The 24,981-nt window shown below is 39.7% G+C and overlaps 1 protein-coding gene across 5 annotated transcripts in view; it reads right to left on the minus strand.

Annotated features, from left to right (window-relative positions):
- Positions 1-20,094, minus strand: part of mcamb (melanoma cell adhesion molecule b) — a 57,101-nt gene extending 37,007 nt beyond the window's left edge. For all 5 annotated transcript variants that reach the window (XM_022200960.2, XM_022200958.2, XM_022200957.2 and 2 more), the window contains exon 1: positions 19,903-20,094. In XM_022200960.2, the coding sequence (XP_022056652.2) occupies positions 19,903-19,966 (64 nt within the window). In that variant the 5' untranslated portion in view covers positions 19,967-20,094. The remainder of the gene's footprint in view (positions 1-19,902) is intronic.
- Between the last annotated feature and the right edge of the window lie 4,887 nt (positions 20,095-24,981).

Below are 24,981 nucleotides of genomic sequence, written 5' to 3' on the forward strand. Positions count from 1 at the left end.
GTAGCTTTAGGGATTTTTGATCAATAGCAACAATATTTTTACAAGTAGCCACCTGTTTGGTTTTTGCATTGTGCACGAAGCAACATGAAAAACAACCTGTCAATGGTTTCACATTACTCCACTCATTTACATTTGAAGACACACAGCAAGGCGCCAACAAAGAGTGTAGAAGAAGACTGAAGTCTCATTAAAAAAAAGACAAATAATGCCCATCCAACCCTCTGAACCCCCTTAGTTTCTGGTCGTTTCGCTAGTATGACTTGAATACATATATTTTCTATTTGTTGCCGTTCTTGTCAATATAAACACTGCCTGCAGTTCAACCAAAAAGTTTGTGAATTTCTGTTACATGACTGCTGGTTGCAGCCGAGACACTTACGATTGCTTCTCGGTTGCTTTGAGGTAACAGAATTTTCTTTTTTCATTAATCTGTTTAGACTAAACGTTATTTTTTTGGGTAAAAATTTTAAATGAGATAGGTAGACTAAAGTGATTTTGAGGAAATATTATGATTACAGGCTCAGACTTGGCTATTTTTCCTGATGCAACCAAAAGTCACACATGCGAGGATCATCAGACAAACTCTGATTGGTGATTACTTCAATGTTTCTGTTTCTGGCTCTGATACAATACTGATAACACGCAGTGGGTTTTTTTGTTTTTTTTTTGGGGGGGGGGTTAAAGTTTTGATTTTTTTTTGTTTGTTCAGGTTTTTGGGGGCAGGGGGGTGTATATTGAATGTAAATGTTTTATTCATTGCTTCTCTCAGCTTTTTCTCTCATTGCAAAATGATTAGAACGAATGATATAATTTGAATTTATTGCTGTAAATGATGCAAAACTTTGATTCCTTTGGGTTTTTTTTGAGAAACTATGCATGACATCTTTTTCCTTCTTCCTTTTAATGTATGTAGGCATTTTTTACTTTTACTAGACAGAGAACGTGCAGAAAGAGAACAGTGAATGACAACAAGGATGCTCAGTGGGACTAAACTGGACACACTGCACTTATATGATGTGCATCTTAACCTCCTGGGTCGACAAGATTTACCCTTTAACCACCCTCTGATGTGACTAATGGAAAAACTGCTAATACAAATAACCATTAGACGCGGTCACAGTACACGGCATTGTCAGTGCAGACAGAGCGCTCGTCTGTGTGGAGCCTCCGTGGGGTTCAGGTGATGCTTTAATTGCTGCGTGCAGAGACAAAGAGACGGACGGTGGCAGCTGCAGCAACCAAACTGCACATTCCCACGATGCCTCAGAGAAAACAAGGTCAACTTGTCACACTGACCTGCCAGACACTTTCCCTAAAACACGCACACACATCCCCGGGGCTCTGGAGCCGAATGCTGGCAGCGTCCACCCAACGTGCAGTCAGAATTAACGATTTCCAAAAGGCAGAGGAGACGAAGGATGCAAAGAATGTAAATACAGTGGAGAGGATCAGAGTGGACCACACAGCAGGGGAGGTGGGGAGGGAGCCACTTTGCTCTCTGATTTCTCCTGCTGATCTGACGTTATATTCCGTTTCAACGGACCACCTGTTGCAGAGATCAGCCGGGGCCAGACCTGGCTCAGTTCTCAACACGCCAGACTCCAGCGTTCACGGGGGGCTCTGCTGACTCACAACTGTCACAACAGCACGGTAATGAGGCTCCAGACAGGTCCCCTCTGACAGCGGCTGTGGTGGTCCAGCTCAGGTCAGAGGAGGGAAGAGAAGCAGGTTTAAAGGATGTTGGAAATTTAAAAAAATGCTTTTGTTTCCCTCAAGAAGTAGCATTAAGGTGCCAAAGATCAAGCAATTAGTGTCCGGTAGATCTAGTAGACCAATGATTGACCACCAATGGAAGAATGAAGCTGCACGGTGAATTTAAATTTAAGTTCACTCAAACATGTGACATCCACCACTGAGATTTCTGCTGCCACCACACAACTTGGAATCTGTTCTTGAAACTGAAATTTGTATTTTCATTTCTTCATTGCAATTTGAATCTGACACACTAAAGTAAAATTCATCAAAATAATCATTCAATTTATTGATTAAATGTCTCATTTTATCACCCAATTGTACAACTGCTATAAAAAGCATTTCTGTATGTTTTCTCTGAACTTAATGCCAGGGGTTCCTCAATATTTTTTGCCATGTTCCTATTTGGAAAAACAGGTTTCCGTCCACTTAAACCGATTTGTATAGTAAATGTATTTTTAACAATTCTGTCAATACTGGACAACTCCTGCTACACTGACAATGAACTTGAATGTGAGATAAGCCTCAACATGGTTTGAATTTGACAACTTATTTTACTCATATTTTACTCACAGTTGTAAAACTGTTATGGGTTAACATGCTGCCTATTCTTACAGCCTAAAAGACCATTTTCACCTTATTTCTTAAACAGTCTTAGAGTAAAGAACAAATATTAAAACATTGATCAAACTGATACGTAGGCTGACTACAAATCTTATCAGGTCAACAAATACAAGGTTTTAGGGCTTTATCAGCCTCTGTTTTGAGATTATAACACTGTGTAAAGTCATACAGAAAAATAAAATTTCTTTATAAACTGCTTGCTGTCAACGGGTTAAAAAAAATGAAGCAAGTTTGGAATGTGCTTCACTGAGAATCTCTATCTCTTATATCTATACTTGGTGAGGATAGAAAAGGGTTTAGATGCTAAAAGCTCTTTTCCTCTAAGAGGCATTCTCACTATCTGCACATCGAGGCTCCAAAGGTTGGTCAGAAGGCAGAACTTTTATACATGCTGAGCTGATCTCAAGCATAATCCACTCTGGAGGTAAGGTGTACTGCATAAGTTAGCATGGTGATGCACCCCGGTTAGAGGTCAGCCACTGTATTAACCCTGAGTTAAACCTGGATCTACCTCACCAACCAAAACGCTGCTTCATAGCACAGACCTCTGGAAACACTGGATCCACTGATCGTCTACAGATCAGTGAATGCTTTTCACTAAAGGAAAAACACAAGTGAAATTAATTCTAGTAATATTGTCTCTGCTGCAGCAATAAGAATAATAATAGCAATAATAATGACAATAACAATTAAAATGGTATTAATTACACTTCTGGTTAACAAGTAAAAAATATCTGGAGTGAAAAAGTCTTTAATTTTATGCTTCACCCCACATGCTGTGCAGCATTGTTTTATGGTTTTCAGTGAAAGCCCGGGGAAAAGAAGACAGCTGCAAGTGCTAAAAACTCCTCTTCTGTCTCTGACCACAGCTGTAAGATGCGAGCTCAGGCCTTCAGCTACGAGAAGCAGCGCAGGTTCCTCTGACCCGAGGCTAATCCCTCTTTGATAAGCAGCTCTTTGGTCTTCTCTCAGCAGCTACACTTCAAAGTGAGTTCACCCTCTTCCTTTAGCTTTTTGATAACTACTTTGCAACAGGACCTACTCCCCTTTACTCTGAGTTTCCACACTCAGCTATTTCGCTGTGCCCACACACACAGACACACATAAAAAAATGTGTTCAGTATATGACTTCTGACTTCACGTGGGATGAGGTCATCTTCCCATGTCTAACTCCGCAACTCCCATAATATTAAAGAAAACATTGTCGAAACAGTCTCACAGTCGCACAAATCTATGCCTACTTGTGTTACTGTGTGTCCATATGTGTGTGTTAGACTGGATCTCTGTGGGCCATTTCCTCATGCCTGCTCCCATGGTGGTACAAACGCCCCCTCCATCCTCTTTCCCACGTCCCAGACTGCAAAATGGTCTCCATATCAGCCACTCCATGAGCAGTCAGAAATAAAATAACTCAAGCTGTTTGGAAGTATGGGAAAGGCCAACAGGGACAGTATTTTTGTTCAGTGCTGATTGTGACGATACAGAAACATGGAGAGGGAGGGAGGGAGAAAGAGAGAGAGGTCTCATGACATGGCTTCACAAGTATGAGATGTGCATTGCTGCTGGCATATTATGGCTAAAGATAGATTGCAGACACACGCATTCAAACACACATACTCAAAGCCTTTTACCCATTCACTTAGGGTATTAGAACTCAAAAATGAAATATAAAGTTGTTTTCTGCTCTTTCACAGCACCTTTGCTTCCTTTGTGTTCAGGTGAATCGTGCTAAAATTACACAATTGTTGAGTAATTTGGGTGCAAATCTGCTGCACATCTAGCCTAGCCGCGCGAGACAACCCACGGCAACGAATTTAATTCTCTGCCAGGGTGGGTCTAGTTACCCTCCATAAGGCTCGAGGTTGGATGCTCCTAAAACTGGCCGATGAATCACCATGAAGTGTAGAGTCAGAAGGCGGGCATAACTAAGTGACGACAGAGGCGCGGCGATTCTGACAGAAACAACCGGAAACAACTAGCCTAGCCGTGCTAGACAACCCACGGCAACGAATTTAATTCTCTGCCAGGGTGGGTCCAGTTACCCTCCATAAGGCTCGAAGTTGGATGCTCCTAAAACTGGCCGATGAATCACCATGAAGTGTAGAGTCAGAAGGCGGGCATAACTAAGTGACGACAGAGGCGCGGCGATTCTGACAGAAACAACCGGAAACAACTAGCCTAGCCGTGCTAGACAACCCACAGCAACGAATTTAATTCTCTGCCAGGGTCGACAACAAAAACGACAACAGTCGTTGAGCTCCATTAGCACCGACTCTGAATAATCTTTCTGTTAACATGTCTGTAATATACTTGAGCTTCACCCATTGACTGTATAAATAAGGCTTCACCGAACTCCCGCATCCTCTGATTTCCGGCGCTCTAGGAACTACGTCAGCCTATTCGTCGCACTGATTGGTTGTATACATACCCAATTGCTGCAGAGTGATTTGATAGACAACCTTTTAGCCCGCCTCCCTCCCTGTCGAGAGTTCCTAGACCCTTGTGTCTTCAGACCTGGGTCTAGCACGGCTAGGCTATTGCACATCACCTCCTGCTTGGATTTCCAGTCATTATTAATAAAAACAAACATGAAGAAAAAAATAATGATAATATACTCAGCTCTGTTAAAGTGTCAGTGTTACAAAAACAAATGATCTCTTGACTAATTCAAGCTCTCTGCATTTGTGTGCACAGACTAGAGATGTCCTGATTAGAGTCATTTAATATTTAGTATCTGCTGAATCCATTGAGTGTATATCAAGATCAAAAAACTTGCTATGAAGTTGGGCAATCATTGAAACTTTGCATCGAGGTAATAAAAACCTGTATTCTGTTTTACATACATGTCAGAGAATGAAACACCGCAGTGACAGGAGGAAACGGTCACTGAGACTCTGGACAGCTTACAATGGGCACCATGACAGAGACAACTGTGACGCTTAATGTCCTCTGACCAGAGTATGGTGTATTTAATTCAAAATATCATTTTTCCACAACTTTTAGTCTCCCTTCTGACACCTGTGTAACAGCTGATGCAAGCAAAGGATCGAGCATAGATTTTAAAAAAAATGCTGTAATCGACCTTGATCCACTGTTCTGACCATCATGGACTCTAAAAGCATACGGTGAACATGCACACGGTTCTTTCATTCTACAATAGACATGCGTCGGGCTCCTTACATGGCGGCTCTGTCACTACTGGTGTGTAAATGTGTGTGTGAATGAGTGATTGAGAAACACATGAAAAGCTTTGAGCACCATTAATGCAGAAAAGTGCTTTATAAGTGCAGACCATTTAGCCGCACTGTTTACAGGATACAGCAGCTACTTACAGATTGCTGTTGTACCGTTTTAATGTGATTATTCCTCATGTGTGCCAAACACCCTGGGTGGACACAACACAGGATTCCTGGAGAAATTAAAACTTTGCACTGTTTTTGATCATGTACAAAGAAAGGAACTACTTTAATTACAATTTCAAATTGTAAATTTTAAAGGTGTAGATGAGATGCTATAGCCTCTCTATATAACAAGGATTTGTTACGAGCATCATTTGTTTTCCTGACACATTAGCAGTCGATGCATCGACACTGAGTCCAGCCATAGCACTCAAAAGCATTTTGGATTTTAAAATAAAAACTCAAAATTAAACACATTCTAATGTATTTAGTGTGCTGGAAGAGTTAAATACTCATATAATGGGCTCTTTAACATTATGGAAAATGGTTACTTCATCAAAAAAAAAGTGCATTTTCAGTGCTAAACTCACGCCTATGTTCACATCATAGGAGACGGATGGGTGTGAGGCAGAGATTCCCGTGTTTACAACTTGCAAGTATTTGCATAACTTGACAACTCACAACAGCTGATGTTAGTGAATGAATGAATGAATAATTGATTTGTTAGTGCGTTGCATTCAGACACAACATCCTGTTTCGGTGGGTAAATACATCATCATAGAGGTAAGGGCACCACTTAAGGCTTCTACTGCACAAGTACAAACCTCCACTGCAGCAGGAGAGGATTCATGTCTGAAATGGGACGTGTGCAAACTGCCCGAAGGAACGTGCTTTTAACCACACTCATCAACGTCATCTCAGGGTCTGACACAAAAGCAGCACCAGTGTTGATGTGGACTCATCCCTTGTTCACATGATTTACTTTGCCAAAAGCTTTTCCTATTTATCGCAGCACAAATAACAAGGTCGATTTAAACTGTCCCACATACATCCAGAGAGATAAAAACAATGATCTCTTCGATCTGCATCAGCTGTTCCTACTTGTAAAAGGCTGAAGTGAAGAAAATGAAATGAATGAAACCGAGTCCAATCTTATTCTACATCTTGGAGGTCTGATGTGACCCAAATAGAGAAAATGCTTCAGTATCATCAGATAAGAAAAACTTTGATCAAAAGAAATGAAGTAACTGGATAAATAGAACTGATGTTTTAACTAAAACTTGCAGAAATACCCCATTAAGAGAGAAAGAACACATATATAGGCCAAAATGATCACTTAGACCAACACTTAAGCCTGAGAAAAGAGCAAACCGTCAGATTTAACTAGCAACTGTGACCTGCTGTAACTAAACATTGAAGCCACTGCCCACACACAGCAGTCTGCTCTGTGGAGTCAGCTGCACGGTCTCAGGGCTGATAGGTTGCATTAGGTTAAAAGGATCCTAATGTGCATTAGATCAGCACAGAGCATTATTTCACAAAAACAACATCTATTATTAAGGAGGCTGTTGAACTAACAGAGGAAAGACAGAGAACCCAACAGGCCTCTTGTCTCCACTTGTCCCAGGAGAGACTTCAGATCCAAGGATGAAGCAGAATCTGAGCAGCTCCAGCTTTGTAGTTGTAGAGCTCAAACATTTGCAAGAATCTGTCTGGTCTTTGTAGCACATCTCTATGTTGGATGTGAGAATGAGCAAGACTCACAAAAACATACACAAACAGACAAAATGCAAGCAAATAACAGACAAACCTTCATCAATTTGAAACATGCATGAGTGGTATTTCAAAGAGAAAAGGAAATGCCTCAAATTTAAATTCACATTTACCAAAACAAAAAAAATGCATAAAGCACAACAAAACACACACGAGTTAAGATGAAGTACATTTACTAAAGATTTTACATTTTGATTGCATGATTCAGCTATTTTTGCAGGATGGGTGTAGCCTAAATAAGTTACAAAACCACAGATCATCCATAACATCGTATTTGTACTTTGGCTTTTTCACTTAGTTTTTTTTATCTTAATTTTATTCCATGCAGCATTTCTGCTTTTGGTTGTGTGGCTTGAATTTGCAGTGTAAGATTACTTCTTGTGTTAAATTTCCCTTTTTTTGTGTATTTTTTCTAAAAGTTGCACTTGTCAAACCAGGGTGTGTTGTTATGTTACAATGCATTGAGCTCTCAGCTCTCAGCTCTACTGTACTTATGTGCTAGAATATCATAGAAGACCAACAGCAGTTTGAGCCCTTTGAGTCTGAAGCTTTAGCTGCTCTTTTTCTCATGTCACTAAATAAAGCCCATGTCTAAGGAGAGACTCACTTCCTAGTCCCATCAGCACACCACAGACTAATTATCCAGACTTAACTGCTCCCTCCTAATATAACTTTGGTTACTTCCCTGAACAAGAGGCACAGGAGGACAGATGATGGTTTATTTATCAGTTTCAGCTGCCTCTCTGCAGTTATAAGCTGCTGTCACTGGTAAACACGCAGCACTACAGTCTCATCTCCATGACTTTAAAAAGTAAAAGAGGCCAGCAGCAACAGGAGAAGCCTCTCAGCCTCTGTGTTTTTCACACACTGGTAAAACTTAGCACAGGGACAGAGAAGCTCTGTGTGTGTTTGACCTCGGAGCTGATATAAGAGGTGGAGCAGCACATAAATCGCCTTTAGAAAGAAAAAGAGAAACCAGAGGAGCAGCCTGTGACAGAGATGATGTCATTTGACTACATTCCTCTGCAGCCATGGCTACTGATCAATGATCTTTATTCAAACCAATTAAATAAGATTTTCAAAGCTTTCTAGAATGTACAACGATTCATTTAATCCTCACAAGTCTGCGATTTCTGCTCCGGTCACATTTTTTTACTTACACAACATAAATTCCTGCACCTTTATGGAAGCAGTGCAACCATGGCAAAAAGATAAACTAAATAAAAAATGTCTTCAATGCAGTAAATATTTTTTTAAAAATCATTGAAAAAAGAAAGACAAAAGTTGCATGTCATTTGTTTATTCATTTTGCAAAAATGGAGAAAACCTGTAATCAACACGCACAAATTTCTCCAAGTGCAGTTGTTACCAGTACTGGAAAAGTAGAACAGCATATTTATATTTTAACACTTTATATTTAACTACTTACATTTACAGTTTGTTTCCACACTCTCTGCTCTGTGTAAACACTGCCTGCAGTTCAGCCAAAAAGTCCCTGAATTTTTGTCACGTGACTGTTGACAGCAGTCGACTCACTAATAGCTTGTCATGTTTCACTAAGGAGTGCACAATTTTGTGTATTTCACAAAATCAAATCAGAACAAACAAGCTATTTGTATCAAATTTTTAAATAAGACATGAAAAAAGTTATTTTGCTGGAATGTAACACTTGTAAGCTTAGATTTGGTTTACGTTTCTCGATATAATCACACATCACAGATTATTAGTTCAAGAGTCATTAGAAAGTTGAAAATCTAATGATTTGTTCCATTTCTACAGTTTCTGGAACTGATAAGTGGTGCAATTTTGGAAATTTTTTTTAAAATAACATGCCTTTCAAACCCAAAGGCATCCCTGAGAAATCACAAATCAAAACCACATGCCTCTTTTTCTCCTGCCATCTCTTAAACACACTAGACTCTACACATCATGATAGATAAAATCAATCCCACAGAGAGAGGTGTTTTTTTTTCAGGTGTACTCCTTCAGCTTTGAAAGCGTGGCTCACAGTGAAGTCTGGAAACCACATCTCATACATTGGACAATTCAAGCCCATCTTTTTTTGGACTTGGTCCCATCTTATCAGAATCAGATACCATTTCCTCAGGATCTGGCTTTGTTTTAACATCCTGTTTTGGATTCTGCTGCTTTAACGTCTTATTGATGCTTTCCAGGGTCACATATTCACTGCCTGGATGGTCTGTAGCTCTGTGGATACTCAAGCTAAAAGCTACTCTGCTTTGGTAATATTTTTGAGAAACAAAAAACACTGACAGGCACTTATAACGTTCTATATAGAGAAAGAATTGCTGGAAGTTTCCTGGGGGTGCTGGAGTCTATCCCAGCTGACTCAGGTGAAGGCAGGGGACACCCTGGACAGGTCACCAGTCTGTCACAGGGCTACATATACAGACAGACAATCACACTTACATTCACACCTACGGACAGTTTAGAGTTATCAATTAACCTCAGCATATTTTTGGACTGTGGGAGGAAGATCCCAGGCCCAACCCAGGGTTTAACCGGGGATCTTCTTGCTGCAAGGCGAAAGTGCTAACCACTACCCACTGTGCAGCCCTGTCACACACATGCCTTATCTTATCCTTTATGTCCTCTCTACTATAGGTCTACTAATGGACCTGCATATGCATAAAACATGTTTAAATGGCTAATTCATTCATTACTCAGATAAAGTGGCTATTAGTTCTGAAGCAGTACATCTGCCTCTGTCTCCAGTATCAAGCAACAGCTTGAAAACTCCTGGTCAATACTGCAGAAACAAAGCATGATCAATCCACCCTGTGCTTAAAAGTTGGAAATGTATTCTTTTCTGCACCTTTTTGGACAAGCATACCTCTTCTTATTTGTTTCCAGAATTCCTCAGCCTTGTTGAGTTTTACATTCACAAACTTCTGATGCTGAATTTCATGGTGAGGACACAGGAAAGATTTTAATTCTTATGTATTAGTGCAGGTGTTGGTGTGCTGATCTGCTGTGCACTCCACTGTCACAAGCTTTTTCTTTCACACCACAACTTGACCGCCATCATTCTTGTTATTTCTTAATGACATTGCAACATGAGGGAAGCTGTATCTGTAAAAGCTTTGCTGTATTCACACAGTTCCCTCTGATTTTTTTAAGCCTAAAAGAGCTGATGGCTGTTTTTATATAATGCTTTGATATTTGCTTCATCTGGCCTTAACTGAACAAGTAATAACCTTAAAAAGCTGACTGAGGCCTGAGACCTCGATAACAGTTATCTGAGAGTCTCTTTTGGGAAACGTTTTCATGGCGGTCCCTTCTTTTCTATAATACAATAAACTTGCAGAACATGCTGACTAGAATGCATCTTTAACTTTTGGAAATCAGTTCATCTTCTCATCACCTATCCACTGACATTAGTAGATGTTCTGAACACACTTCTGCATGTCACTGTGTGTGCAGGTTGACTATTTGAGCTTGCAGCTCTGACTGTGCAGTTTCTCAGATCTTGGCACGGTACTGCGTTATCAGAGCAGAATTTAATTTGGCTCATAAAATCTCACCACATTTTATTCCTTAATTAGTCTGGCGCAAACAATATCTGATCAATGAAAGCAGATCTGGAGACGAGAACAAGAGTGGAGGCGCTGCAGCCAAAATGTCTTCATTCAGGACTTCGAGGCGGCTCTTTCCAGGATGCTGCACACACATCTCGTTGATTATTTCCATCTCAGGTTTCAGGTTACTCACAGCAGAGTAGTAACTACAGACGCGCTGACAATATCCTCAAAGAAGAGTTACGAATCAAAAGTATTTTGTCCAGCTGTGGAGACGCAACACAATGGTTTATGCTCGTCATGTCAGTGTGGAGGTTTTGTGGTATGTTGGGAAATAAATGACTTTATTTTCTTACAAATTAAGCAAAGAATGAGTTACACAATGTCACTTAAGTTATTGAATTCTGGCTAGGAAACATTTTATAGTACACACATGGCCCATATATCAACCATCACATGTCCCATCTGGCAGAGGGAACAGTGTCGATTTCAACATTTTGGTGAAAACCCTGCAACGCCTAAGAATGTTAATTACTTCTTAAAGCCGAAGAATCATGTAAAACCGCCACTGTGACATCGGAGTCAGTGTGACTGACAAGAAGGAACAGCTGAGGGTCACGACGCAACCTCTGACCCAGAATGAGAAGAAAATTACTGGAGCTTTTTCAAGAAAAACAAGTGTTTGACCGATGCAACACTTGAAAATGACATTCAAACTACACATAAACAAAAACGTGTCACTGCGAATGAATGCTCCATCTTTGATTCTTGTAACAACCAGAATTATCTTTCATTGCTGCAGCTTTTAGCTCTTTTTGTGACCAACAAGTGAACAATGAATCGATTTTAAATTGCAATTTCAAAACAATGCAATTACTAAATCTGGAAAAAACGCAATTTCGATGAAACATTATGCAAGAGGTCTGACCCAAACTGTCGTGTCAATGCTTTGGTAAAATCAGTCAAGCTTTTGATGGCATCTCATGAAGTAATGCTCTATCATGTGTTAAATCTATCCACGGTGAATATTGAACTGAAGCAGGACTTTAAGGAATTTTATCGCAAATCCAATTGCAATATCTCTCAGAAAAATTGCAATCAGATATTTCCCACAAACAGTTCAGCCCTAATGGTGACCACATGTTGAATTTAAGTTGCTAGTTTATCTCTGCATCTCTGCTGTAAGTGAAACTGTACATTTATCTGTATGTTGTATGACTTTGACAAATCAGTATCCATAAGAATTACTGTACAATTGTTCTGCACAATTCTGTACTTCATGATGAAAACAAATGGAGTAAACGGATGAAGATGTTTACTCTTAATCCTGGAAAGATTTCATGTAAGATTGGTAAAATTACACCCTAACAGTAAAATATTCTCTGGAATGAGTGTAAATCAAAGCAATGAGTTTCTTTTTAGCCCCAATAAATTCAGAGTTGTAACTAAAAGCTGCCAACATCGTCTTGTTTGTTTGTGCAGCTGCTACCCTAATGTGCACTGACTTATTAACACCACTGTCTGGGCTCTTAATTAATGACTGTAAAGATACAGAACACAACAATCACCACCCGTTCTCTTCCTTGTATCTATTCTTGGACAAATATCCCATCAGTCCACTTTTTAGGAGCGATACAGACCGCTGTGGCCAAACACAAACCCATAATTGTTAATGCTTTTGTGTAACAGAGTGAGGCAGAAAGACATACCAAAAACCCAAACAGCATACTTGTGGGGAAGAAAAACACAACACTGCCAGCATCTTTCGCTATCGTTTGCACTGCTGGAGGAGACAGTTTAAATAAAAAGTTAAATACAATGTAATTAGAACAATCTTTTACGCAGATCTTGACCAAACACTGGTTCTTCTCCACCTCTTACATAAGCACAGACGTTTCCTCCATGACATACCAAATGGTGTGGATGTTTTTGGCTGATGACAGTTTTCTCAATTTGTCTACAGACAAAAAAACCTCACAGGAGGGCTTCAGTGCATTTCAGGGCTGATACAACAGAACGCTTTGGTTTGTTATTTCAGCCATGACCCAACTGTAACTCAGCAAACCATCCCACAGAGCAGAGTTGCATTCATTACAGCAACCACAGTGCACTCAGTGTGCAGAACATAATCAGGAGGGATAGAAAGAACAATTATCTTATTTATAATTGCTAGAAAGAACTGAGTCCATTTTGATAATGGACTGACCTGAAAGAATAGATTTCACTTCTCTCCACTTCAAAGCCAACCTCATTAAACAGATCATGACCTAAAAATTACATATAAAAGCATCACATTAAGTGTCCTGCTGCACTTGAAGTCTGGTCTGAACTCAGTGTGTCAGATTGATTGCTACAGACTGTTTTAAAACTTAAAAAAGTAAGAAAATGAGTCCCGCAGATGAAACAAAACCCTTCGTCCCGTGACTTTCTACGCACCACCTAACCGGCCTCTTAAGCTCTCGCACACCAATAAAAAAGGTCTGAGGTCGCTGAAAGAAATTAAAGCGATATGTCACTTTAATGACAGTTCCTCTGCTTTCCCAGAGTCACACAAACTTAAAGCAGTTTTTATGACCCAGGTCATACAGGTTTAATGGTGAGCTTGTTCCGTTTCGGCTCAGATTTCGGATGTCTGAGGGCTCAAGCAGCAGATCCAGTCACAGCAGCTTCTGTTTTTTGAGCTCATTAGTCTGAAACTTTTCACAAAGTGCTTCTATTTACACCAGAGTTTTGAATTAACTTTTTTTAAGCTAATATCTGTAGATGTATTAATCTGCTCTGACTGCTTCCATGTGACAACAGGGAATTAATAAAATCTTCAATATTTGTCCATTTCAGATACAACTACTGACTTTATAAATAAGAAGACCATCTGTGTCTAAATGGGTAGACATTGTGCATTACAAAAAGTATCATTTTTTGCAAAAAATAATAAAGATTCCAACATATTGAGTCTGCATGTAGCTTGCTCACTGTCCCATGTCACCATATGGACTTACTACACGCTTTCTGCCTCTGTCTACCATCAACAGTCTGATAAAGGCAAAATACCGAGGAGCCAAGTCTTTACTTTCATGCATTGTGACACCTCACTTGTCAAATTTTGGGTTTTTGATCAACTTTGTGCCAAAATGTCTGAGCTACAGTGCAATACAGTAAACTCAATTAAAATTCTGTAGGAAATTATAAGTTTGCTGCATAATCAGAGCTGAAATTATTAGTCGTTAGACCTCTACGCACATTAACAAAGAGCAAACCAACCAACTAGTAATATAAGCAATAGTAATGTGTATATTCTACCAGCAGAGGAGTAACAGGACTTTACTGTGTTACCATTTAATGCTCTTAACCACAAGCACCTTCTGGATTCTACTTACATTTTTAATTTGTTTTCATGTTTGTCTCCTATCTGCTCTGTGTAAACAGAGTCTGCAGTTTAGCTCAGTTCAGCCAAAAAGTCCCTGAATTTTTGTCATAAGACTGTTGACCACAGCTGAGTAACTAACAGCATTTGGGTCACACCGAGGAGTGCAGAATTTAAGTATTTTACAGAATCTAGTGAGAGCAAATAGTCAATTTTTGGAAAATTTTAATGAGACAAGATTTTAATCTTAGATTTAGTTACATTTCCCAGAATGTCACAAAAAAAGCTTAAAAACAACCGGAGAGTTGAGAATCCTATTTTTTTGTTTGTACAGTTTCTGGCTCTGCTATAAATTATGTAATTCTGGCAATTTTTTAAAGCAATTACATGTATTTCAAACCCGCCGGCAGGTTTTGGGTTTCAAAGGGTTAAAATTAATTTCTGTATGGCTCAGTTCAATTCAGTTATATTTATATAGTGCCAGTTCACAATATAAGTCATCTCAAGACACTTCACACAGTAAGGTCAAGACTTTACAGCATCATACTACAGAGAGAAACCAGACAAATCCAATGATTCCCTTTCGAGCAACCATTTGAGCAGCACAAGGACTCTCTTCAATCTTAGTTTGCTTATTTTATTAACTATGTAAATATTAGAGCTACCAACCTTTTCGCACAGACTGTTTGCAGCTGGATTTATTGGCTCTCCAGATTGGACGGTGTTTCGTTTACAACACAACACAAGGTGAGGCCTGAGCCACCGTAAAGACAGCGGTCACAATCAGGAACTAAACACTTTAAACTGCACACGTCTGAGACAGCCAGACTCCACAGTCTGTCTGTGACACCCACAGTGAAACAGTAACCCCGCTTTAACAAAAATAACACGTGATGACAACAGGTCGTTAAGTCGTGTGTCTGTATGTGTCTTTGTGAGTGGGAGTGTGTTGTCAGGGCTGTGAAGACACCAGGTGTACGCAGCTGTCCGTCTGATCAGGGAACTTCAAAAGGCCGTAAGCAGGAGTAAGCGGTTACAGTCGGAGGAGAGCTGGATGTTCAGATGTTGTGTAGCTGAGGTGATTTCTAGACAGCCTGGTATGAATGGATTTGCCCTGCAGTCAAATATAGAGCCATTCATCAGAGTACACTGAAGCTGACCAGTATGACTTACAGATGAAACACCTCACTGCACATCTGCAGACTTGGCCGCTGTGCTGTTGAGGCTTTCTGTTGGGCATCGCTGAGGGTGCGTTTCTCGTGAAATCCATGTGTGATGAAAAATGTTGCAAGAAGCTTTGAAACAAATCAGATTTTTCTCGAACTAATCCAGTTGTGCCAGTTGTGAAATTGCTTTCCTTGCAGATATTCAAGACAAATGGTATTTTTCTTCGGCAGAAAATGTTGACAAAAGATTGCATTTTACCCTATTCAGATACGACTGATATCAACTTCCTTCCTTCCCTTCAAACTGTAAACACAAGTTAAAGCGTTCGCTGTAACAACAGAAAGTGTTGATATTAAGATATCATTCAACAAGGTTTGACTGCACAATGTTTCTTTGCTGGCTACATTATACAAACAATCATTTGCTGCTACTCAGCAAACAAAATGGCCTCGATGACAACAGCACAAAGTCGTGGAAGCCTCCTCCGGTAGAAACAGACCCCCACCCTCTCCATCGCTGGTCTGCTCTATTGACCCAGGTAATGGTGATAATGGATGTTATTCGCATCAATAGGAAGATCAAACAGTAAAAGGAAACCTTTGGCTTCTACAACTCGTGCTCCCACGTGTAGAGATTCAGCCCATTATATGGTTCAGCTGGGAGATTCTACACTGCATCAAAACACTTGAAAACAAGCATTTCTGGTTCTTATTCTGAATGCAATTCCTTTAAAGTCGACATATAAACAGCTTGCTGAGTTGTAGCAATCAGAGTTGTTTGGATTATAGGATAAGAATAAACCGCATTACAGTAGATTCTTTTAAGACATGATGCAGATGAAGACCACAGACAGGAGACAACAACGATTTATAAATGACCTGAAATGTTGACCTGCTAAAGCAGTGCATCCAATGCACAGAAGGAGAAGTCTTGAAAAGCCAAAGTCAGTCACATGTTACACCCAAGAAACAACCTCGGGGGCCTAAAAATAAAGCCTAAACTGCAGTTGCTCGAATGTCTACTAAAGGATGGCTCCAAATGTGAATCCGTTTCCATAGACCCCCATGTTAAAATGTCCCGCGTCACATTGGAAATGAGTGGTAACAGTCTGGGACGACATCAATTTTGGTCTCTTTAGCTAATTTTCTTTTTGTCTTTATCGTTAAAGTTTTGCACAGTTAAGGCTGTGGCTGCTTTGAGTCACAGGTGGGTGTAAACAGGACAATCAGTGACCCACAAACACAAAAGAGATGGGAGAAAGCCCAGGCTCCATTTAAATCACCATTCACTTTTCAATTTGTCTTATTTTTGCAGGTCATATAGCCTGTACTGACAAGTTCACATCAACAGGTCCATTAGCAGCTTTTTAAAAAAACAAACTATGAATACAAACACTCAATCAAGATATTTGTACAGGATTTTCTCGTTTTAAAACAGTTTTAAGCATTATTTAGTCACCTCCTATACGATTCCACTGTGCTGTAATATTCATACTAAAATTAGCCCTCGTTCTGTTTCTTTTCCAGGATTCACTGGGGATCTGGACTATGTTTTACTAATCCTAACAACCATAAATTCACTAAAACAATTTTAGACATCTCCAGACTGATGCTGCACTGTCACGGCTCAGATCAAAAACAGCGGAGGACGGCTCCTTTCCTCTGCGGTGTCCTGAGGAGTCTGTTGCATGGGAACACATAAACATAGCATGAACAGCTCAGGACAAAGATAAGACACCATGCGCCCATGACAAGCTTTTTCCAGACAAGGACATGGTTGCAGGGCATCGTAAATATTTCCATCAGCAGGTAAATACGAGGCTTTTAGAATATATGATATTTATGGCAAGACTGAGTGGCAAAATCAGGGCAAAGAAGATCCAGTACCTCCAAACTTCATTATGTTCTAACAATGTCTGACCTCCTGCACAAACTACAGGCTGTTCATATGCACAGAAATCAAACAGTCACAGTCCTCACAGTAAAAATGTGCTGCAAGAGAAGTCTGAATTTAGGGACTTCCATTTCTAACTGCTGTGCTCTGCTGATCCTCTGCCAGATTATGGGCCTCAGTTTTCTAGGCTGCGGTTGAGACACAACAAGGGCATTTATTGTCCACGACCAGCTTGCTTCTTCTGCAGAGCAGAAGTTGTTTTGAGCACATGAAACCGAGTCACAGCGCCTCAGTCGCAGCAGAAAGTGTTGACCTTTAAATGAGCGAGGTCTAAGACGTCCGCTCTTTGGCCCAGCTTGATTAGCTGATGTCACAGGAAGTGAATTCTATCCTTATCGAGGGTCAGCGCTAAACAGCAAGTCCGACTCTCCTCTGATGTCATCGGGGGGTGAAGCTTTAGCAAAGATACAATCACACTCATTCAATCTCCACGTGCATGTGCACGTATTCAAACGGAGTGTCTTTGCAGATGCAGCAGGTCTGAGTGGGCGTTAACCAACACCATCTAAAGATTAAGGTAGTCAATCAACACATTATACTAAATATGATTGATTAAACATCTTTCATTCAGCATTAATTAATGCTGTTGGTTCAATGTAAGGTAGTTGCGTTGAGTCAACAAAAGTTATTAGGGTTGACTGAATTTATTTCCAAGGGTTGGTCTAATTTCAAATAATTGTACTGATCCAACTTATTTTCCAGCACTAAAATTTGCACTCGTAAATGGAGTTGATCCAACTCAATTAAAATAACTTTACTTAGCATTTAAAATGAGACATTCACCATTTTAGGTAAATAATGAAATGGTTTCATTTTAGTTTCCCCTCAGGTGTGAACATACACCGCCTTTCCTTGTATTAATTGGAAGCAAATTAAAGATCTTTGGTTTTCAGGATTGTTGGTTGATCAGAAACTAAAAAAGAAGAATCAAGGCATCAAATTAACAAAACCGTGACAGGTAGTTTCCTGATGTTTTTCACACTATAAGGACTACATCATTAATTAATTAATAGACCAAATAACTGAGGATTACTGGCAGACCTTAAATGGATCATTTTTGTCCTGCGTTGTTCAGAGATTTATCAAGAAATTTCCAATTTTCAAATCCATGGTGGAATCAGCTCTCCAAAAAGGGTCAAATGACAAACTTCTGAATGAGATTTAAACATCTTTCTCTGGTCAAACCGTTATTTTTGAAGTGATGAAGAATAAGTAAAGAGTGGAAATGTGTTCGTGGTGACTGCAGAAAAAAAAGAAGCCAAAGAAGGTCAAGTACAGGAAGAGGATTGATAAGAGCAAAGTGAGTGTGAAGAGATCACAGACAATGGTTGAACTTAAACAGGAGATCAGCACAATACAGTGATGAGGTAGGAAAGGTTCACATTAACAGTGACCAACACGGATAAGGAAAGGTAAAGGCGGGGAGAGGAGTTTGAGGGCAGCAGAGGAGGGAAGTGAGGCTCAGAGAGAGGAAGGGTTGAGAAGGAAAAACACACGCGGACCTGTCCTGTTTAAACAAACAAGAAAAGACACACCAACATGAGAGAAGTGCTTTAAAACGAAGCTGTGCTGTGGACAGCCGAGGTACCATGACCTTCTCACCCACATAACTCAATCTACACTGATATGCTTTCTAAAAATAAACATACATCTGCACCTCACAGCCTTCTTTATAGCAGCGTCACACGACTGATTTAATAGGAGTAATCGATTATTCTGTCCTTCTCTCATGCAAATATCTCACGGTAATGTCGCACAGTTAGAGCTGGATCTCACTCTAGGAATGTGTTTGACTGCATGTTTCTGTGTGAGAAACAAAGTCGAGCTATTCACCGCTGCCTGGGCAGCACTGAGCCACTTGATCACTGCTGGGAACAGGGGAGAGCCGACAGAAAGCAGAGGCAGAGCTCCTTCCTTCACTACAACCACAGCTCCATCTAAAAATACAAACTGCTAAAACTGACCATAACTTCACACATCAACATAAATCACCATGTCTCAGAGTAGAAATTTCAATGAGAATCTTTACAGCAAAGGTGTCCAACAATCCTGGTATGTTTTACTCACAGCAAGTGAACAAAACTGAGCCTGTGTGCCACAAATATTTTAATCAGACTTTAAATCCCTCAATTTATATGCACCGCAAATGAGCAATCAGCAAACCAAGTGTGCAAAAGAGAAGCATTGCAATTAAGAAAGGAGGGGTGGAAGTGGCAACACACATTTTGCACACTGAGGTGAAGCAAAATCTCTGTTTACTGTGTGGATTTTAAGTCACAGAGTGAACACAGGTTTGCTGCTGCAGAGGACTGCTCAGTGTCTGCAGCTGACACAGGAGCTGGACAACGATATGAGAGCAATGCTGCAAGGGAAAGTTACTGTGCAGGCAACTGTTGACTTATTTAACTCTTAAAAGCCCCTTTAGAAGCTTCTGAATCCCACCTTAATTAGCTGCTCACAAACTGCAGTTTCACATCTTTAATGGCAAACATCTTGTTTCTGAGGAGCTTTTGCGCGTCTCTGTGCCCATCAAAACTCAAATTTGTCTCACCTCCCCAGGTGTGGAAGAGGAGCAGAAGTCCGACGAGGAGAGAGCCGGTGTCCCGTAAAGCCATGGCCGGTGGTCGGTGCTGCAGATGTCCGAGCTGAGGTGAGTCTGACAGAAGCGGAGCCGCTGGAAAAACTGTCCGAGACGCGCAGCAGAGCGAGAAAGAGGCACGGCGGGCAGCGTGGGGAGGCAAATGATGCAGGAGGGGCAGAGACGGAGATCCTGCACTGTAAGAAAACCACAGTCTGCTGCAGTCAGTCAGACACACATGCACTCAGTCTGACAATCCTTCAAAGTTTATTCTTCATTTTTAGATTTGCTTGAAATAACCCCGTCTAAAATCTTTCACGACGTATTTATTCACAGATTCACGGCAGATAACTGGAGATCTGAGTGTAAATGAGTTATCCAGGTTGACATTTTTTGCAGTGGGAAACTAAAAAAAAAAAGGAGGAACTTCATCGAGATGAGGAGGAGGGCGGAGGTCTGGAGCTAAAACAGTGTGAAGTTGTAATTTACAGCTTATTTGTTGTTGCCTGCACTCACACATGATGCATTTCCTCACCAACAGTGCAATAACTTATGTTTTGTCAACAGCAAACTGTGAGTGCTGAAGAACGGTTGAGCAAAACTTTTCAATGAATGATGGTGCGTTCAGGGTGAGGAGGTGTGGCAGCTGTCCTGTCCTGCCTTTTATTAACTACACTCTGAGGAACACATCTGTAAAATAATTGTAACTGCACTTGGGTAAAAGAAAATCTAGTTAGCTTTTAATGGCACATATTAATACATTTGTTTATAATTACACATATAATTTGTAAGAAATATGAGTTTGCATATTGAAAATCATTGATGTGCATCTGGAGGCGTCTTCCCTCAATCACTTTATTTTTTGTTTAAACTAATGGATAGCCTTCAGTATTACTCTCATAGTTAAAGATTTTTTTTTAAGTTAGTATATGCTTATTCTTATAAAATAAATGAAAGCTTATATTGTATGTGCTGTCAAAATATTACATCAAAATGCCAAAAAGTAATGATTAGCCACTACCAACCAAGAGAACCCCTGCAATGCAAGTGATTATATCTAGTAGTCAGGAGATGAAGTATAGACTGGTTTGCTTTGGGTTGGGTTTACCCTGCTGGCAGTGCATTAAATGGAAGTCTTTGTCCCATCAAAAAAACTAAATATTATCATTATTTTGGTATTATATGGTAAACGTATTATTTTTATAAATGACATTTGCTATTTTAAATGTGTATCTATTGTAGGAAAAGTAGGACACTACCTGTTATTGGTAAATCTAAATGAAGCCACGTAGTTACCCAGACTGTGTCTTGTAACCAAATTTAAATTTGTTAATTTAAGGTGCAATGAATCCAGACCTTTTAGGTCAGTGATATGCCTACAGCAATAAAAAAATATATATATAATTTTCCTGTTACATACAGTGTAAATTTTAAAAACATATTTAAGCAAATGTTCTATGATGAAAACAGACTTTTTTGGTACTTGAGTAGCTGTCCAATTTCAATAAACATGTTGAATAAAAAAAGGGAAATGTGTTTTATTTACATGTCTAATGTGCTCCAGGTTTGCTAATTCACTGCGTTCTCTCCAAACAACATTACATGAATTCACTTAACTGACAACAATGCAAATCCAAAAGACAAATGCAGAAGCACACATGTGAATCATGCGCTATGTGAGTAATTTCTGTTAAATCAATCATGCAACTTTTAATGTACAGATACTTCATGCATTCTTTAGTCAGATGATGTGGTGTGTTTTATCTGCAGCTGTGTAAGCTTGGTGACCTCTGTGCACAGCTCTGAATAATGAGGGGGACATAGCCCCTGTGTCGCTGCCAAAATCTACCCTAATACCCTTTAATGTCTTTTTAACTGTTCAATGATGATATCAGGAATGACTCAGTTGTTAGCACCACCGTGTCACAACTAGAAGATCCCCGGTTCATGTCCTGGGCCTGGGATCTTTCTGTGGCGTTTGAATGTTCTCTCTGTGTGTGCGTGGGTTTGCTCCAGGGATGCCACCTTCCTCCCACAGTCAAAAAACATGCTGAGGTTAATTTTTACTCCTTCTTCTCTAGAAGAAGGAGTAAAAATGAACTCGGAAAATTATACCAAGTTCTTGGAACAAAATTTTATACCATGGTACAAATCAAAGCCTGCCAGTTACAAGAAGAGCATCATCTTCATGCAGGACGATGCGCCAAGTCATGCCTCCAAGTACACAAAAGAGTGGCTGGCCAAGAAGAATTTCAAGGACAAACGCCTGATGACATGGCCCCCTGCTTCACCAGATCTAAACCCAATAGAGAATCTTTGGGCTAATTCTCAAACAGGACTTGTACGCCAATGGCCGCCAGTTTTCTTCTAAGGACACTCTTTGGAGAGCAATATTGACCACAAGCAAGAACATTGACTCTAAAACCATCAAAAAACTCACATGCTCAGTTGATTCTAGACTGGTAAAAGTATTGCAGAAGAAAGGCGGTTATATCAACATGATAACCACATTTTCAATTAAATATTGTTTAAAATTGTTATTTTTTATTATACCATTGTTGAATATTGTTTTAAAAATAAAGATTATCATGTTATATACTTGTTGGTATAAAATACATGTAATGTTTACTTTTAAAACTGAACTTTGTTTATTTTTTATTTGACTTGCATAATTATCTGGAACAGTCATATTCTAGAAAATTGGATTATTACACCTCTAAATAATAAAAATATTCCAAAACTACCAAATAATGCTCACAATAAGGCCTTTGCAATAGTAAAAAAAAGCAGATTTAGTAAAATTAAGCAAAAAGCCTCTTCACAATAATGAAAAATCTCATTTGCATAATTATCTGGAACACACAGTACACTGTCAACAGACTGCTTTGAAAACACAGAGTCAAACCTGGATGGACTCTCACTTATTTACCATTTTCTATTTTTAATTAACTGACATTACTTTGTAGAAATCTGCCGTCACTTTGACACAAAAGAGTCTTTCTTTGTAATTCTTGCCAAGAAAGTCGTTTCATTTTGACCATAATTAAATGATAAAATGGGAAATGCTCAGCTGTGGTGAGGACTGCTTGTTGGGTGCATAATGGCCTTCTAGTACACTGAAAAACATCATCAGGACATGTTAACAAGGCAAATTTTAAAAATTTCTTATGGGTCTATCCTTACAGTAATTTTTTTATTATTATATAAGAATATATTTGTCATGTTGAATAATATTTGTATGCATCACATTCATCCACAAATGTTTTCTAATGGTTTTAGTGCAGATATTGTATATGTGCATCTTCAGAGTTTGTTAAATGATATTTGAGTTCAAGCTGTTCTTGTGCACATGAATATGCAGCACTTCCTGAAGCTGTTTTTGTGTAATCTTAAATGCTTTGCACCTCATCAACATACACAAAGTTATGCTCTGCATCATTTACAATTACCAAGATAATCTTTATCTGTAATCAAGGCCCTCAAACGAATTGTGTATACAACTCTTTCTGTGTGCGAGATGCCAAGCTTAATATGGACACAACAAGAGAGCTGAATCAGACTGACTCCCAAAGCAAACCTTGTTAAAACAGCGAGCCTGCCAGAGGACATCATATCATTTACACTGACCTGCACTACTTTGCAGGGCTGCACTCTCTGATAAGTAAAAAGAAGTTTAACCATGGACATGGTTTTAAATGTCAGATAACTGCAGTATTTGCAAACTGTGAGAGAGCTCCCACAAATCAATGGTGTGATCGCAATGAAAAGAAATTGTCAGGGTACCAGAGGGCAGAAAGAAAATTACACAAAATGCCGTGCCTTTGACACTCTGGCAAGATACCAGGTTGTTCTGGCTTGCTTAAGCAGAGTGAAAACAATTCAAAATTTTAGTCTGGCCTGATTGCCACAGACCAAACTGTGGGGCAGCGTTTGTGTGCAGGAGGTCTGATCATGGATTCATTTTTGAGCTTGACATGATATTAATATGTGAGACTGATAAACTCTTATGATGACATATCAAACAATATCTGTTTTATAACATAAATATACACAAAAAATAGTTTAGGAGCTTAAAAATGTTGATGATTTTCATACAGTTGAAACAAAACATGTAGTAAGTATGTCCCAGTCAAGTCATGGGACCCATCGCTTAATCAATGCATTCGAGTGTTTCATTCAGACCTATTGCCACAAGTGCATAAAATCCCACATTAAGCTGTGCAGTCTGCATTTACAATCATTTGTGAAAGAACAGGTCATCCTGAAGAGCTCAGTGAGGATGTCTTATGATGCCACCTTTGCAGGAAGTCAGTTTCGTGTCGTTTTTTTCTCTGCCATAGTAAACTGTAAGTGGTATAGCTGAGAAGTGCATGCATTAAGGAACAGCAGCAACTCCCCCACGTAAAGTCACAGATTGGGGTCGCTGAGTGCTGAGACACATAGCACGTAAAAATCCTGAATGCTCCGATGCTTCAGAAACTGCAGAGTCCCAAATTTCTTCTGGAATTAACACCACCACAAAAACTCTGTACCATTAGCCTAATTAAATGGGTTTCCATGGCAAAGCAGCTGCATGTAAAGCTTTTAACCACCAAACTCAACGGCAAGCATCAGATGGAACCTAGTAAAGCTCACAGTCACAAGACTTTGGAGTCGTGGAAATGTGTTCTATAGAGCGACGAATGTCAGACAGCCTGAGCAATAAATCTGAGTTTGGTGGATGCCAGGAGAATGTTATCTATCTGACTGCAATGTGCCGATTGTAGAGTTTGGTAAAGGAGGGATGGCAGTATATTATTGTTTCTTCATGAGTTGTTTGAGGCTCCTTAGTTCCAGTGGAGGAAAATCTTAAAGCTTCAGCATACCAAGACATTTTAGACAATTTCAAAGTTTCCTACTTTGTGGGAACAGTTTGGGGAAGGCCCTTTTCTGTTCCAGCATGACTACACCCCAGTGCACAAAGCAAGGACCAAAAAGATTTGGTTTGATGAGTTTCTGAACTCTGAACTCAACCCTATCGGAAACCGTTGAGATGAGCTACAACACGAGGCC

The sequence above is a fragment of the Acanthochromis polyacanthus genome, chromosome 13, assembly GCF_021347895.1.
Source record: "Acanthochromis polyacanthus isolate Apoly-LR-REF ecotype Palm Island chromosome 13, KAUST_Apoly_ChrSc, whole genome shotgun sequence".
NCBI classification, from domain to species: domain Eukaryota; kingdom Metazoa; phylum Chordata; class Actinopteri; family Pomacentridae; genus Acanthochromis; species Acanthochromis polyacanthus.